Raw genomic sequence first — 18,109 nt, 5'->3', positions numbered from 1 at the left:
ACAGTTCTGTATTGATGGGAGTCACAGACCTTAGATATTTAGATATTAATAGCATTTTCCTCTATTTCTCATTAATCATTCTTGAAATAGACTAATGAGTTCAAGTCAAAACACAATATAATCTTATTCAATTTTTCAAACATATTTCATTGTACAATTCCTTAATTTTTATTGATCTTTCTGTTTTTAATTAGAAGCAAAATTTGAGGTTTACTACTTTATGTAAGGCATTTAAATTTTTTTTTATTCATTGGTTTTGCTTCCTTTTTTTTTTTAATTTTTTTTTTCAACGTTTATTTATTTTTGGGGGGACAGAGAGAGACAGAGCATGAACGGGGGAGGGGCAGAGAGAGAGGGAGACACAGAATCGGAAACAGGCTCCAGGCTCTGAGCCATCAGCCCAGAGCCCGACGCGGGGCTCAAACTCACAGACAGCGAGATCGTGACCTGGCTGAAGTCGGACGCTTAACCGACTGCGCCATCCAGGCGCCCCGGTTTTGCTTCCTTAAAGTGGATACCATAACGTAAATAACCTTGATACATGTGACAATATGATAACTGATTTACATCTTCCTGGTTATATTATTTATTCAGGAAATTTCATTGAAAATAAGATATGAGGAATGTTTAGTACTATACTTTGAAGTTTATTTATATATTTTTTAGTAATCTCTACATCCAACATGGGGTTCGAACTCATGACCCCAAGATCAAGAGTCAAGAGTCACATGCTCTTCTGACTGGGCCAGCCAGATGCCCCACTGAGTACTGTACTGTGAAGCCATGATCTGACTAAATTCTGGTTTATAGAATTTCATATCTTCTTACAGTTTGTATGAGTGAACATTTATCAAAATAATGGAAAATTTAGATCGGTGTCAATTAAATGTGAGCATAGTAGTTATTTTATTCTTATACATGTACAATTTTTGAGTAAATGTTTTTACTTTACAACGTAATCTAAAAGTTATAAATTTTAAATCCTATAACCCAAGCAAACCCCAGTTTATAACCATTTGAACTACATGAATAATATACACTTGCAGTTATGGTATTTTTATATAACCTCTTATCTGGATGTCCACCTGTTGGTTACTCCCTCCTAGACTATCTAGAGAGAATCATTCCTGCAGCCTCCATCCATGTTAACCTTACCATCTGCCATTAATCCCTTTGTCACTACTCCTTTCATATTATACACTTAGATACATAAGACTCTCTCAATACTTGCTTTTATCCTAGAAAGTCAATGAAATAATAGCAGATTTGAAGGAAGGCAAATTTATATTTATAAATGTATATTTATAATAAAGCCAGGAGTTTGATTATACTAGGTGGGAAATTAATTTTATATGAAAAATGCATTGAGCTTTAAGCAATTAATTTAAAAATAATTTTAAGAATGTAAGCAGTTCATAAATAGGGAAATATTTGTGAGTAGGTATTCATAATGGCTATTATAATTTATTTTCAGGGATTAGTCGTACGTTAATATCAAAAGCCAGAGTTGGAAAGAACACTTCTACCTTCTAGTTTTGTGAGTTTTGGCAAGTAACTTAACTTCTCTTTGTCTCAGTTCCCTCATCTGTAGGATTTGGATGATATTACTGTCTACAGTACACATGAGTTCTTAAAAATCAAGGGTGCTGCAAGTCAAGAAATGCCTAAAGTAAAAGTAACTTTGTTGGTTTAAAAATACCAAATATTAACAAACACAATTCCAATATACAGGAAAAAAAAATAATTTTTGCTCTTAAGTAATTTTGAGTGAGCAAGGGCAAAGTATAGAGAGCTGAGAAGAAAAAGAAAAAAAAATATTGTTAATCAGATTGACAATGTGTCTATTTATAAGTGAAACTAAAGCACTGCGATAAAAATAGAAAATAGAAATGAATTATTGAGATAAGGCATTTATAAATTAAAGCTCTATTACCTTTCACTTTTTGTGTGGTTATAGTATGTTCTCTGTAAAGTTTCAGGTCCAGTAAAATTTTTATCCCTTATTTCCCCAATAAACATATATAAAAGCAATACAGGGGCACCTGGGTGGCTCAGTCAGTTGAGTGTCCGACTTCAGCTCAGGTCATGATCTCATGGTTTGTGGGTTCGAGCCCTGCATCGGGCTCTGTGTTGACAGCTCAGAGCCTGGAGCCTGCTTTGGATTCTGTGTCTCCGCCTCTCTCTGCCCCTCCCATGCTCATGCTCATGCTCTGTCTCTCAGTAATAAATAAATGTTAAAAAAAAAAAATTTTTTTTAAAAACGAAACAAAGTAAAACCAAATAAACAACACTCTTAGGCATGCTACTTGTGTATTTCTTTTGCATTAAAACCGGAGATTATGTCTCAACTACTAGATTTGAATCACTAGGTGAGAACTGTTTGTGACATTATATTGCTAACAAACCAGTTTTTCTAGTCTAAGTTTGTATTTTTAACCTTTTGTTGCATATGTATTTGCAGATGTCATTACTTATACTAGATGGTGAAATCACAAAAGTTGGGAAGGGAATATTTTAAGAGTTCTAGTCCTAGTATTAAATTCTTTATATCACATGACTATGTCTGTTGAGTGTGTGATCAAATGAAAACAATTATTTCTACAAGGTAGTGATTATTTAAGACTCCTAAATTGGTGTAATTTTGATTAATATCTATTTTATAAATATTTTGGCAAATTACATTGGCCTGATGCTGGGTGCCATCAGGCTAGCATTTAGAAACCACTGATGAAATAATAATCTTAAAACTACAACTGACAAGTATTCCCTTCCCAACCCTAGCATTGTTTCCCGCAATAAGCCAGGAATACTGCCTTTGAAATTATACATGTCTTTTGTCATCTGCATTTCCATGATTGTGTTAACCACAGAGGAGGTGTCAGCTAATATTTGTCAAATAAATGGATAGAAATTCAATTGGAGCTGTACTATAAAATAAATACAGTACTTTTAAATACTTTAAGCCTGCTAAAAAGTAGAATTTAAACATGATGAATCTTCTACTAGGTATGGAAGGTTTATTACTGAAATTCACTGGTCATTACTTTTAAACGTGTTCAATCAAGAGGCAGAATTTTTAATATTATCAAGTTTGAATAATGGTTGTAAAAATTCCTCAAAATATTTAGAGATAACTATCTGGGTGGCCCAATTGGTTAAGTGTCTGACTCTTAATCTCAGCTCAGGTCATGAGCTCATGGTCATAAGAGTGAGCCCCACATTGGGCTCTGTGCTGACAGCACAGAGCCTGCTTGAGATTCTCTCTCTTCCTCTCTCTCTGCCCCTACCCTGCTTGCTCTCTCTCTCAAATAAAGAAATAAATATTAAACGACAAAAAAGCAAGGTTTGGAACCAGTCAGAATGTGAGGTTATCACAAAGGCACTAATTTTCTCATATGTGGAAATAATGCGGAATTAATAATATGGAATTAATAATGTGGAAGTAATGTGATCATTTTTGATTGTGCAAAATGACCATAAGGGTTACGTTATCCACATGAGCTGAAAATTAGCAGATATCTAGGGGAGGCCACAATAGAGAAACATTCCATCCTTCCAAAAGAAAAAAAAAAGATCCCAACTGGAGTAGATGTGGATGTGGAGTAGATGTGGATGTGGAGATGTGGATGTGGATGTATTGGGGAATTGTCATGTAAATCATCGTTCTTATTCTTGGTAGGATACCAAAGGATTTCCTGACCTCTGCTTCCCAGTCTTCTTCACAGCTGTAGTGTAGGGCTGAAGAGTTTATAGGTCATGTGTCATCCTTTCTTAGAGACCCAGAACTTATGTTTCCCATCCAAAAACTGGAACAGGACATGGGGACTATTCAAAGACAACAGTAAGGACTTATATATATGAGTTTTGTGAGCCAACAGAGATGCCCAGACCTGTCAGAAATCCTTTAGTACTGCATCAGAGTAGGAACATGCTTAATAAGGAAAAAGTGCAGAAGGTAACATAGTCTTACACACTTTTCTCCATAGCTGGCCATTGGGAAAAGCCCTCCCTTGATCAACTGAGTGTTCTAACGGCAAATTAGAGTTCCATTGTTCCATTCCATTCTGGAAAATTTATATAATAAAGTTCTTTAAACAATAGTTTATTTTATGATTTTTTTTTCCAATTTAATCCACATATCTAAATCACCAAACGAGACGTGCCTGGCTGGCTTAGTCAGTAGAGCATGTGACTCTTTATCTTAGGGTTGTAAATTTGATCCCCATGTTGGGTGTAGAGATTACTTAAAAAAAATCTTAGAAAGAAAACCATCAAACCAATAAACTTGTTTTTATAATATCAAGGTTAGACCTATACTCTAGAGCTTGTTTTCTTGCTTGGGTTTAAATTCTCAATGCACCACTAACTGACTAAATAAGTCATTAAAAACCCCTGTGCTTCAGTTTCTTTATCTGTAAAATTGTGACAATATTATTACCTACCTACAGATTTGTAAGGATTAAATAACTCGATAAATGCAAAGAGTTTAGAACAGTTTTATTTATTAAATGTTTTCTGACTGATGGTTATAATTAGTGCTACTTATTTTTAGTAAGATTTTTTTTAGAGTTTAACCATGAACACTAAAAAATAAAATAAAGATGCCCTACGGTCTTAGTTTTAATGTAATAGCTATTGACGTCATCTGACAAGGTAGATAATTACAATTACTCAATTTTGTTATTTTTACCATTACTTACAAAAAATACATATTGAAATAGTTATAATTTCACATACAGTAAGTGCATGGAGTGTGCCTTATTTCTTTTCAAATCATGCATTTTAGTAAGTGAACTTCTAGCTTCATAAAGTAAAAAAAAAACAAAGTTTGTTAATTTTGGGTATTATATATACACGATCAAAACAGATGAAGGTAATGATTAATGTAGAGGCAATTTGTGCTGTAGACCCATGACCCAGATAGTAGTTAGTATCAAGTTACTTTGAGTAATTATTTGTTTTTGCTTAGAATGCATTTGTGTGCTGTTTTTATACTAATTGAAATATGAAAGCAATTCTGTTATCCTAAATTCTACCTACTTTTTGACTGCTTCAAATTATTAAATGAGTTGTAGATATTATCAAATATCACATTATTCAATGCTGGGTCATTAAATGTGAAATACTTTATAAGAGAACAATCATAGCCCAGTATGATTTTTTGAATATTTGTTTATATAATTTGGATACAGTTGGATATTTAAATTGTACTGGGGACTCTTTGTCATTTGGTGTCAGTGATTTGTTCCTTCATCTTATGACCTCAGGAGAGTCAATAAAGATAATAATGTAGGATTAGTTACTATTGGTATTAAAACATAAATACTGTAAATTCTAAATGTTAAAAGATTCTAGAAGTCAGGGAAAATTTCTTCCATACATGCCTCATGAGTCATATGCTTTGAGGGTGCTACATAAATAAAGTAACATAACTCACAACAAGCCAATTCTATTCAAAAATCTTGTCTCCATAAATCATATTGGATGATAACTCACTTTATATCATCTTTTCTTAATGTTCTTTTAAATAGATATAATGAAAGACACGGTCAATTTGATTTACACTCATGATGCAAATATCATCGCAGAAATTCTCTACTAGGTGTAGCCTACAAACCACGGAACTTTCTTGCTTCTTTTACTGTGTGTTTTTTTTATTCTTCAGAAAACTGATTTTTCCCCATCCCTCTTTGCTACCAAGGAAATTATTAGCAAGTCTTTACTTGTATGTATGTCCCAACTCTGACCACATCTTAATACCTCTGAAGCTAAAACCCTAGTCCAGGCAATTCTCTCTTTCTTATATGTCAGCACTAGGCTTTCAACTAAGTCTTCCTGCCTCTGCTTTTGTTCCTTTTTTTCTTTACAGTCCATTCCTAAAACAATCCAGATATACTTAAAGCATAAATTTGATCATATCCCTCCTACACTTAAAATTTTCCCATGGCTTCTCACTAAAACTGGAACAAAACCCAAATTCCTCATAATGGGTATGCCTTTCTGCTAGATCCCATCACCTATCACTTGACCTTTCCTTCCCTCCAGCAACAACCCCTGACTCTACTACCCTCAGCCTCCAACTACCTTCCTGTTCTTTCTGTCCCTAGAATGTACCTTGTGACATTTGCACTTCTGTTCACTCTAGAATTCTTCCCTTAGGTCTCTGATTGCCTTCTCAAAATGTATGCCTCTGTTTGAGTGTCATCTTCTTAGAGAAGTATCTCCCAAATACTCTGGATAAAATTGACTTCTCTTTCTTCCAAATGATTCCCTATATCTTCATCCTGTTTGATTTTCTTTCTAGTATTTACCACTACCTGTTGTTATACTGATCACACATTTATACCCGTTCTCACCTTTGTGTACTGCTTTACTATTTTCAGACCTGTCTGGCACACGGTTGGCATATAATAAGCATTTGTTGAATGAAAAAATGACTGTTTGCAATAATGGGCTTTTAAAAAAATGTTTATTTATTTTTGAGAGAGAGAGTAGGGGAGGGGAAGAAAGAGAGAGAGAGAGTAGGCTCTGCATTGTCAGAGCAGACCCCAACGTGGGGCTCAAACCCATGAGCTGCGGGATCATGACCTGAGTCGATATCAAAAGTCAGATGCTTAACTGAATGAGCCACCCACGTGCTTCAATAATGGACTGTTTTTAACTCTGTGATTCTCAGCATCATCCCACCATTCCTTCCTATGCTATGTTTCCATGGTCTTTAGTCCCAACGTTCCAACAAAACTTATCTTATTTTATCTTCCCTTATTCATTTATACTTTGATTATTGTTTTAACTCTAGAAGTTCTAATTGTAGTTATATCACCTCTGGCTTATAGATAAAATGGCCTCAGTTGTCTTTGATGACAACTGCTCTTTCCAGAGCCCACTAAGAAATAAAAGGAAGTTACGATATTTTCCTTGATTTTTTTTCTTGCAGTAAAACTTCTGATTCTTATGTAGTCTCAGCCTCAAATGCATCTGTCATTAAGGATAAAATCTAGAAAGGGTATTAAAGTTAAACCATCTTTCTGAGTTTACACAGGTGATGACAGAAATATAATGTACTTTGTTTTTCTTTCAGATCTCCCACTAAAGACATGGATTCAGAAGAGAAGGAAATTGTGGTTTGGGTTTGCCAAGAAGAGAAGATTGTCTGTGGGCTAACTAAACGCACCACCTCTGCTGATGTCATCCAGGCTTTGCTTGAGGAACATGAGACTACATATGGAGAGAAACGATTTCTGCTGGGGAAGCCCAGTGATTACTGCATCATAGAAAAGTGGAGAGGCTCAGAACGGGCTCTTCCTCCACTCACTAGAATCCTGAAGCTTTGGAAAGCTTGGGGAGAGGAGCAGCCCAATATGCAATTTGTCTTGGTTAAAGCAGATGCTTTCCTTCCAGTTCCACTGTGGCGAACAGCAGAAGCCAAATTAGTGCAAAACACAGAAAAAGTGTGGGAACTCAGTCCAGCAAATTACATGAAGACGTTACCACCAGATAAACAAAAGAGAATAGTCAGAAAAACTTTCCGGAAACTGGCTAAAATTAAGCAGGACACTGTGTCCCATGATCGAGATAGTATGGAGACATTAGTTCATCTGATTATTTCCCAGGACCATACTATTCATCAGCAAGTCAAGAGAATGAAAGAGCTGGATCTGGAAATTGAAAAGTGTGAAGCGAAGTTCCATCTCGATAGGGTAGAAAATGATGGAGAAAATTATGTCCAGGATGCATATTTAATGCCCAGTTTCAGCGAAGTCAAGCAAAAACTGGACTTGCATTCGGATGAAAACCAGATTCCGGACGACCTGACCGAAAGCGATGGAATTGCACACCTGGAGGAGCAATTAGCATATTACAGAATGCTCATTGATAAGCTTTCCGCTGAAATAGAGAAAGAGGTAAAAAGTGTTTGCACAGAGATAAATGAAGATGCAGAAGGGGCAGCTGCGAGTGAACTTGAAAGCTCTAATTTAGAAAATGTTAAGTGTGATTTGGAGAAAAGCATGAAAGCCGGTTTGAAAATCCACTCTCACTTGAGTGGCATCCAGAAGGAGATTAAATACACTGACTCATTGCTTCAGATGAAAGCAAAAGAATATGAATTCCTGGCCAAGGAGTTCAGTTCACTTCATCTTAACAACAAAGATGGATGCCAACTGAAGGAAAACAGAGGGAAGGAATCTGAGGTCCCCAACAGCAGTGGGGACGGTCCTTCCCTTACTCCGAGAGCACTTAACTTGTATACAAATGACACAGACTCAGACACTGGTATCAGCTCTAACCATAGTCAGGACTCAGAAACAGCTGTAGGAGACGTGCTGCTTCTGTCAACGTAATTTGAAAGGCTTCTTTCTGAGCTACTGCAATGTTGTTCACGGTTGTTTAATAGGAAACCTTATTTTAAACATCACGTTCCGAAAAATGATATAATTCATGTTAAGTATTCGGAAGTTAATAAAAGCTAGAGAAATTTGTAAGTTTATTTTTGACTTAAGATTTCCAAAGTGACCTCATGATTACAAGTTTAGACGATGAGCTGTTTATTAGGAATGCAACACAAATAGCGTGCAGGTGTATAGCAGAAATGATTTGATGGGAATTATAATATTTTATAGCTTCTGCAGGAAATGATTTATACGAACAAAACTAATTCTTAATAGTGCAGTCAGTATATTGAAACTGTACACATGAACAAGTAAAATTAAAATGTGCTGTACTATATTTTTTCAGAGCGCTATCATTGGAATTTTTAAATCTGTAAAGTACATGAAAGCTATTGTATAGTAAGTGTATTAATTCAAGTCTTGGTTTTTCTCATTGATGCTTAGAATGTACATCATCTCTGTTCACTTTCTGAACCTCTCTACTTGTTTAGAACTAGACAACAGGAGGTGGGAAGGGCTGCCTTTGGGACATGTGCAAATTCTGGCAGTGGATGGATGGATTGGATGAGAGAGGGCCAAGTGCTGCATTACAATAGCAGTTTTTCTAAAGAAGCCTAAAATTAATAAAATTGAAATATGCATGGCCTTTCTCTGACAAAGCAAATCTGATCAAACAAATAACCTGTGCAGGTTTGTTTTGTGAGTGAGGTATGATGTGGGTTACCGAGAAAATCACAGGGTCACAGTTCTGTTTCTTTATGCCCTGTCTGCAAAAGTCGAAGAGAGGCAACTTGGGGTCCTTTGTGTGGGTAAAATAGAGGTCTATATGCCATAAGTATTAGCATTTTGTCTCTGAACCTACAGAGAGGAGATCACATGGACAATAATCTTTTATTCTAGTACACTAGAATTCAGATTATGTTTGTAGAACTTCATCTAAGGTGCAAACAAACAAAAAAAGTACTAGTTCTAACCCCACTCCTCCCCCAAGGTTGCTGGTAAATGTCCAACAAATTGAATGGCTTGTTTAGATCCTTCCTTCAGTGACACTCATTATAGTACGAGACTAGGTTTGGTTTCACCTGGTTTTTAGGTGGGAAGATTTTTTTTTTTTTTTTTCTCTCTCTCCCTTCTTGGCTTCTTGCTAGTAAACACATGATGTAATCATATTGAAACAATTAGTTTACTGTTTTATTGTACTGTTAAATACTATTGCAGTTTATTTTTTCTTTACCTGACACTTTTCCTATATGTCAGTGCACATGTAAGTAAGAACATTATCTTACTTAGTTTGAATATGTGGATATTGGTGAAGATCCAGTATTTCTTATTTCTTCCCTTTTATTCCCAAGCTTACTGTAGTGCATGTTTAACTCAGTTTCTTAGCCTACTTTTTTATTACTCCATCCTCCAGGCTTTTCACCAATCTTTGGGAAGATACATAGAATATTTTAGTGTTTCACTTTTGGGGAGCATCTGTGTTATCATTTCTTGCACCAAGATAATGCTAAAGACCTTAGTTGAAGTTGGCTGGTAAAAGTACGAATTTCCATTCCAGGGAAAATATAGTGATAATAGAGTAAGTAATAAGGCTAATACGGGTTTAATAGGGAAAAAAAAAGCAGGTCATTGAATAGTCATCTGAGAAAGAGAAATTTCCAAAAATCCCATTAAATCATTCAGCAATGAGGCAAATGACTGATATATTCATTGTTCACTACTGGGGATTAAATTCAGAAGATCATCATCAATGATAAACCAATTGCAATGTTGTTCTCCAAAAGTGAAAGCCACTTCTTTGGGTTACTGTTCAGTGTGAAAATAATAAAAAGAACATTACTTATCTGCTATATAATATAATTAATTGTCTGAATTCAAAAGAAGTTCTGATAAGAAATAGTATTAGACTAGATTTTAGAATCTTTGAATTCTGCTTTTATTATATATAGTTAAGCACAGTGATACATTCTAAGAATTACACTTCTATATTTCTACAATAATTTATGTTAAAAACTCTTGTCAGAAAGCAGAAGCATTGACTTAAATTCACTTTAGAATTTCTAGTTGTTCTTTTGTTATACAAATGTGTCTGTGCTTCTGATTCACCATGGTGCACCTCTAATTTAGAATAATAATACAAATAAATATACTAAACTATAATGCCCTCATCTCTGGAGACGGAACTATTCTTTATTAAATTGAGAATCTGAATTATAAGTACAGAACTTGATAGAAACGTTAATGTTTTAATCATGTAAAGAATCTTTAAAACAAAGTGTTCATAAATTATTGAGTAACCTGACAGGTTAACTATGAAATTGGTGTATGCAGCTAAGAAGTAGCAAACCAAAGCTGACTATTCTTCCTTCATGGAACTTTGATTTTCATAGACTGTACCTTGTTCATCCTTCCCCTCGGAATGCCTCTTTTCCCCTCGATCTGTCATCTGTCCATCTGTCATTGAGACGTACCCATTTTGTCTTTTTAACATGTTATTTCTTCTATGAAACATTTATTCTGTTCAATCAGTTGTGAGATTTCTGAGCCCAAAACTATTTTAGATGTACTTTTCATAGAGGAGCACATATATTACGGCTTAGCTTATATTTATTTATTGACTTCCCCCTACCAATGTATTTTTTATCATTTTATCACCTTATCTTCTATCTTGTTAACCATACTCCCTCCAATCAACCTCTTTACCTCCTTGCCCATACTGAATTTTTGCATTGAAATGCTAAATTTTGAAGGCTGCAACCATTTTAAAAATTGTTTCTAAAACATGGTAAATAATGGTCATGCATTTTATATATAGCAGACTTAAAGCATTAATAGTAATCCGACTTATAGATTCTTTAGGGGAGACACTAAGTCTTTGTGTTATTATGAAAAAAAATAAATTGGCAGGTTTTTTTTAACTTTATTTTTAATTTGCAGTTACTGATTTAAGGGAATGCAATTATTGTCTTTTTAAAAGACCCTAAATTGTTAAATTATGGTATTTTCCTCTGCATTGTATGCATGTAGGGCAAAAATATATTCTGTAGAACGGAATATAGTAGTAGACCAAAAAACCCTGAAATATCCTAGATGAAATATCTATTTTATTTTCTCTTTCTAATTCAAAAAATAAAAAATAAATGGCCATTCAGTGTGTAGAAGCTATTCTAATGCATTAAAATTTTATTTTTATATTATTTAAATATCTACTGTGCATGACAAAATATATTTCTGTGGCTGCATTTTATAGTTTTTCAAAGTAGAATTATCATTTTGTTTAGAATGTATTTTTCTAGTGACAAAAGGAATACCTTTTAATCCAGATATAGATTTTTTTAAATATTAGGCTATTTCTTTTTATACTACCTGATTGGTTTAAAAATCTGATGTGACAAATATAAAGTATATATAATTTCTTCAAATGTAACTCCAGAATAATAAAAGAAATAGTTATACCCTTTTATGTGATATTGTTTGTTTTTTCTGAGTATGTTATATGACATATTAAAAATAAATTTTCTGGGGCGCCTGGGTGGCGCAGTCGGTTAAGCGTCCGACTTCAGCCAGGTCACGATCTCGCGGTCCGTGAGTTCGAGCCCGGCGTCAGGCTCTGGGCTGATGGCTCAGAGCCTGGAGCCTGTTTCCGATTCTGTGTCTCCCTCTCTCTCTGCTCCTCCCCCGTTCATGCTCTGTCTCTCTCTGTCCCAAAAATAAATAAAAAACGTGGAAAAAAAAAAAATAAATAAATAAATAAATTTTCTATTATTTGGAGTTATAATTACTGACCTAACTTACACAAGTTAAGATCAGGTATTATTTCATAAGAATACCTAGCAAATGAGACCTAATAAAACTTTTTATTAGGTTTCATACATCTCTGTTTCAATTTGTCATGAAAAGTGTCCTCATTTATATATTGGATGGCTGGTTTTATGGCCTGATATCTTGCTTTCTAGAATGAAATCCACTTTAATGTAATAATATTTGATTGTAAATCTTCCCTGCTATTATTTACTTCGCATCAGGTTCTGTGCCAACCATGGAGCCTGCTTAAGATTCTCCCTCTCTTGGGCGCCTCGTGGTTCCATTGGTGTATGACTACCGCTCAGGTCATGATCTTATGGTTCATGGGTTCAAGCCCCATGTCAGGCTCTGTGTTTACAGCTCAGAGCCTGGAGCCTGCTTTGGATTCTGTGCGTCCCTCTGTCTCTGCCCTTCCCCTGCTTATGCTCTGTCTCTCTCCCTCTCTCTCAAAAATAAATAAAAAAATAAAATAAAAAAAAGATTATCTCTCTCTCTCCCTCTGCCTCTCCCCTGCTTGTGCACTCTCTCAAAAATGCTTAACCTGTTAATATTCCTCAACATTAGCTCTCTTGGCATTTTGGCAGCAGAGTTTTTGGCATCCAACTCATTAATTGCAGAACATTTAGCACCCCTGTGTCCTTCTGCTGGATGTCAGTAGCGCGCCTCCAACCCTACATTGGGACAAACAAAAATACCCTTATTAACCCCTCTGGGAGAGGGTGATATTGTCCTTAGTTACAAACAAGGTAGTAATATTGGAGTTTGATAATTATTAAAAGAAAACAGCCTTTATCTTTTAAAAATAAAAGAAGAACCATATTGACTACAAATGCATAGAACATTCCACTAAAAAAAGGATGTAAACATGAGGGTGGGGTTCAATTTAGGATTGTTTTTGTAATAATTGACACCATCTGCATTTGCCAGGAATTCAGCCGGCCCAAGTTGATTTCAAGAATTTTAAAACTTTGTTATTATGTTTCCATAGGTACTGATGCTTGAGAAAGCACTAATCAAGTTATCAGTTTTTGAAACCACTGTCTCATTATGACTATTCTGTAGTTTCTGCTACAACGAAATCAAAGTTTAAAAAAAATGTCAGTGGAGGGAAGCATATTTCCCTTCAGTATTGTTTAATCCTTATCTATAGGGATGCTTGACAATAGGTTCAAACACTAGTTATTCTTCCGAGATAAGAGAATGTTGCTTACAGAAGTTACTATTTGAGATTCCAGACAATGGCCAGAAAGAAAAACAAAAAGGTAGAGGATTAAAGAACCAACAGTTACTAAATTTACCCATAATGACTCTGATTTCTATCAGGGTTCCTGGTATTTAGTTCTTATGCTTCTTGACATCATTAGGATTCAAGCTGATACCAGGCACCAGTTCCACCATCCAGATTACTGAGGAATTTTCCACTTGGAACATAAAATAAATGAAATAGTCACCTAAATTTGCTTATGATGATGGCTATAAATCATTAGAAATAATTTGGAAATATTGGCATCTATCAACAATCCACACTTATTATAGTTTTCAATTAGTATTCCTATCATTCATCATAAGTGAAAGAAAATCTTTCAGAATTTGTGAAAACAAATGCATTTAGGTATTCATCTAGCTTTATGTATAACAGCAAATTAAAAGCACGATCATGAATTTAGTTAAGTTCTGAGGTATTATTTGGGTGAGAAATTTGTAAATATTGATGTTGATGAGACTATACCATAATGTAATCCAGTTTAAAAGAAAGTAATTAAAATGTATACAGAGCACCTTTTTTTTTTTAAGTTTATTTATTTATTTTGAGAGAGAGAGCATATGCAAGTGGGAGAGGGACAGAGAATCCCAAGCAGGCTCCACACCGTCAGCACAGAGCTCAATGCAGGAGTCAAACTCACAAATCTTGAGATTATGACCTAAACCGAAACCAAGAGTCAGATGCTTAACAAACTTAACCACCCAGATGCCCTTCAACTATGTTTTAAAAAACCCATGCATACCAAAGAGCAAACACATATGAAAATGGAAGTGCATAATTTTTGCTGAGAGTTTTTAATTAAAGTGATAATTTGGGCTTAGTATATTTCTTTTCACTATAAGTATATTTTAGGGACATCTGGGTGGCTCAGTCAGTTAAGCAGCCAACTCTTGATTTCTGCCCAGGTCATGATCTCAGTTTGCGAGCTCGAGCCCCACATCGGGGTCTGCATTCACATCACGGAGCCTGCTTCAGATCCTCTGTCTCCCTCTCTCTGTCCCTCCCCCCACCTCTCTCTTTCTCTTCTCAAAAATAAATAAATGTTAAAAAAAGTTTTATAAATATATTTTAAAATATAGAACATTTAGACTCTTAACTATAGAGGTTAAGTGAACTGATGGTTACCAGAAGGGAGGTGGGGAGGGCACGGGGTTGGGGGAATGGGTGAAGCAGGTAGAGGGGATCATGATGAGCACTGAGTAATGTATAGAAGGTGTTGAATCACTATACTGTATAACACTGTATGTTATATACTAATACACTATACACTAATATAACACTGTATGTTAAGTATACTGGAATTAAAATTTAAAACCTACATAGAGCTTTTATAATTTAAACACATTAAAAATATTTCCTGTGTATGATATCCCTCTTCTATCTTTGCTAAGGCTCTTTAGAGCCTTTTACAACATCAAACAGCTAGAGAGTGATGTGTAATGAGAAGATCATCTAACTGGGAACAAGAAGCCTAAATGCTGTAAGCAAACCATTTGAATCCCAGAATGTCAGATTCCCAACTATATATGTTTTTTTTAAGACGAGAAAAAGTTAAAAAATCAAATTAGATAACCCTTACAGTTTTTCTCAGCTTGGATTATATAAGGTAATGCATTCAATGGTTTGGTACATACATAACAAATACTAGATATTTGCTTATTGTTCTTGGCCTTATTCTCTTTATCCCTGGTAAAGCTTACACATGGTTAAACTGAAATAGCCCACTGACAAAAGAGGGAGTTAAAACTCAAAACTCTGTCTCTGCCAACATTTTCACTCTTATCTCATTTATTTCCAAATTATTTAGGGTGGGACTATAGCATTATTAGCACAGACCTTGATAGACAAAAAAAGTCACATTTATGTTAGCTAAACAATATACGGCCAGGAAAAAGAGAACACCATTTGTGTTTCCACAACAGAAACCCTATGCTGGAAATAGAGGTGGAGAGGAAAATAACCTGTTTTATTTTTATATTGCCCAAGTGTCTAACAGAGATTAGCACGTAGTATTTGCCAAGAGGGCTAGCACAGATTTTGGAACATAAGAGTTGTTCTATAAATGTTAACTATTATTATTGTAAGTAATGAAATAACAGTGAAACTTCTATTCTTGAGAAAAATATGCTTACAAACTAGATCCAAAATGAACATACCTCTTTCCCTTCCTGCAAATCCATTCTTTCCTTATTATAATTTAAGTATCTTGGAAAGTGCATATTATAGTGTCTATCATTCAGCACAAATACACTGGCATTCATACAGGTACCTATTCAAAGTAAGGTTTTTCCATTCCAAGTCCTATTTTTAAAAGTTTTCCCCCCACTCTAAGTAGCGTTTGTCATACTTCAGACAAGAGAGTGGAAAAAGTTTTATACCTTTTTAGAATTGAAACTAAGATTTTAAAATGCTTCTCAACATTACCTTTTATGTATGTGAAATTTTCATGAGTCACTCTCCCCTGGTTATGTGCAGATATTTGGTATAGCCATTGCTAATGATTTTTCTGCTTTTCAAGTATAGATCATTGACCAAAAACTAAATTACCTTAAGGACAAAGAGCCCAAAAATGAACAAGTAGGCTATATCAGCATCCAACAACACTACCCACTCCTGAGTCTATCTTCCAGTAAAATGTACAGTTGTCAGCTAAAAAGAGGACAGATCACAAAGGCTGGCTATTTATGTGTGAGGCCATCCTGAGCCGTGAGTCTCTATGTGGTAGTTCCCAAACCTGTCTCCACAACAGAATCACAAAGAGTGCTATTTAAAATACAGATTCCTGAATTTCACCCTGGAGAATGTGATCAAGGAAGTCAGGAATGTGGCCCCATCTGTTGTGTTTTCAAATAGCTACCCAAATGATTCTAAAGCAACGCCATTTGAGTGTGGTTTATGGATTCTAGTAGAGCTGGTGACTAAAGATTTCATCAAGCTAAAATAAAAGGTTGTGAAGAGCAAGCATTCTCAAGACGACCAAGAGAGGTCATTGGCTTTGAAAAAGATGTAAAAGGTTCTAGGGTCCCAAGCCAAAGGCAATCTGAAATTGGAAAGTTATTAAAAGTCAGCTCTAGAGACTGTAGGTGCCCAAGGACAGAGGGTTATTGTTTCATTTCTAGATAGTTCTTAATCGGAGGTGAAAATGATAGAAGAAATTAGGCTATTGTGGAACTACTATTGTCATATGAGTATGGCAACTATTTTTGATGTGACTTATACTCTTTCCCTCCAAAATGCCAAGAAGATGGCTTGTGTATTACAAATGATACACTTCTGGGGTGCCTGGGTGACTCAGTCAGTTAAGCGTCTGACTTCGGCTCAGGCACAGCTTGTGAGTTCGAGCCCCGCATCAGGCTCTGTGCTGACAGCTCAGAGCCTGGATCCTGCTTTGGATTCTGTCTCTCTCTCTTTCTGTACCTCCCCTATTCTCTCTCTCTCACTTTCTCTCTGTCTCTCAAAGACAAATAATAAAACATTAAAAAATTTTAAAAAAACATTGAGCAAATATGCATTATTGTAAGTATAGTACATTTTATTTTATAACAAATATTTTATAACAGATAACATCAAGAATGACATTATCAAGATCCCCATTTCCAAAAGAAGCATCTTCCTCTAAATTTACTTTGCTTTAGTTGAGCTAGAGAAAAGACAATTTGTGAGTGAACTTTGGCCTGGAAGGAATTACACAGCGGGTGTGATATAATTGGAGAGAGACCAAATCTGACCTTCTTCTCGATGTCAAACTTTTAAAAATATTGTTTTAGCAGTTAATATGTTGGAGATGGGGCACCTGGGTGTCTCAGTTGATTAAGTATCCAGTTCTTGATCTCAGCTCAGGTCATGATCTCACAGTTTGTGAGGTGGAGCCCCAAATGGGGCTCTGCAGTGACAGTACAGAGCCTGCTTGGAATTCTCTCTGTCTTCCTCTCTCTCTGATCCCCCCCCCCCGCTCTCTTTCTTTCTCTCTCTTAAAATAAATAAATAAATAAATAAATAAATAAATAAATAAATCTTAAAATTTTTTAGATGTAATGGAGATAAAAGGGATAAAAAATACCATAGGGGAAAAATCACATGACTATTACATATAAACCAAATATTAATTACAATGAGTGAGAATGAAAAATTATCAAATGGCTATTAAGAGATAAAATTATCTACTTATTTTGCACTTAAAATATTTCACACTTGTCATATACATACAAATAAACAAGGAGCTTTTTGTAGATAATGGAATCGGAGTGTGTGATAATATTAAAGCCTTCATGCCATCACGTGCCATTCCATGTAGACTTTTACAGCATTTCAGGTGGGCCTTTGTCACCATGAAGCTCAGCTGAAACTGGCTGTGTGAGCCTTTGTCTGCGCCTTATTGCACATAATATCACCATTACCTGAGATCATGGGTGGTCACTACTTTATGCTTTACCCCACTATCTCACAATCATAATTCAAGCCCCTGCTTAGTATTCATCATTCCTTGTAAATACAGATTAAATGAGGCTTGAAGAGTGTATGCTTTCTCCATACTAAGTGAGTAATGAGTTTTTATGCATTATGCCAGGGGAGTTTTCTAGAATGGTGGAACAAGAACACACAAGTCAGAGACAGAAAAAAAAATGGTTATAGCTCTCCCAGGCAATCAGTG

At 35.3% G+C, this 18,109-nt stretch overlaps 1 protein-coding gene across 1 annotated transcript in view; it reads left to right on the top strand.

Annotated features, from left to right (window-relative positions):
• RASSF9 (Ras association domain family member 9) overlaps positions 1–10,001 on the top strand; it is a 30,154-nt gene extending 20,153 nt beyond the window's left edge. Inside the window, exon 2 of the mRNA XM_045463901.1 lies at positions 7,082–10,001. Coding sequence (XP_045319857.1) covers positions 7,082–8,342 — 1,261 coding nt within the window. The 3' untranslated portion in view covers positions 8,343–10,001. The remainder of the gene's footprint in view (positions 1–7,081) is intronic.
• The last annotated feature ends 8,108 nt before the right edge of the window (positions 10,002–18,109 follow it).

Source organism: Leopardus geoffroyi, chromosome B4, assembly GCF_018350155.1.
Source record: "Leopardus geoffroyi isolate Oge1 chromosome B4, O.geoffroyi_Oge1_pat1.0, whole genome shotgun sequence".
NCBI lineage: Eukaryota > Metazoa > Chordata > Mammalia > Carnivora > Felidae > Leopardus > Leopardus geoffroyi.
This window is presented reverse-complemented; position numbering and strand designations above follow the sequence as displayed.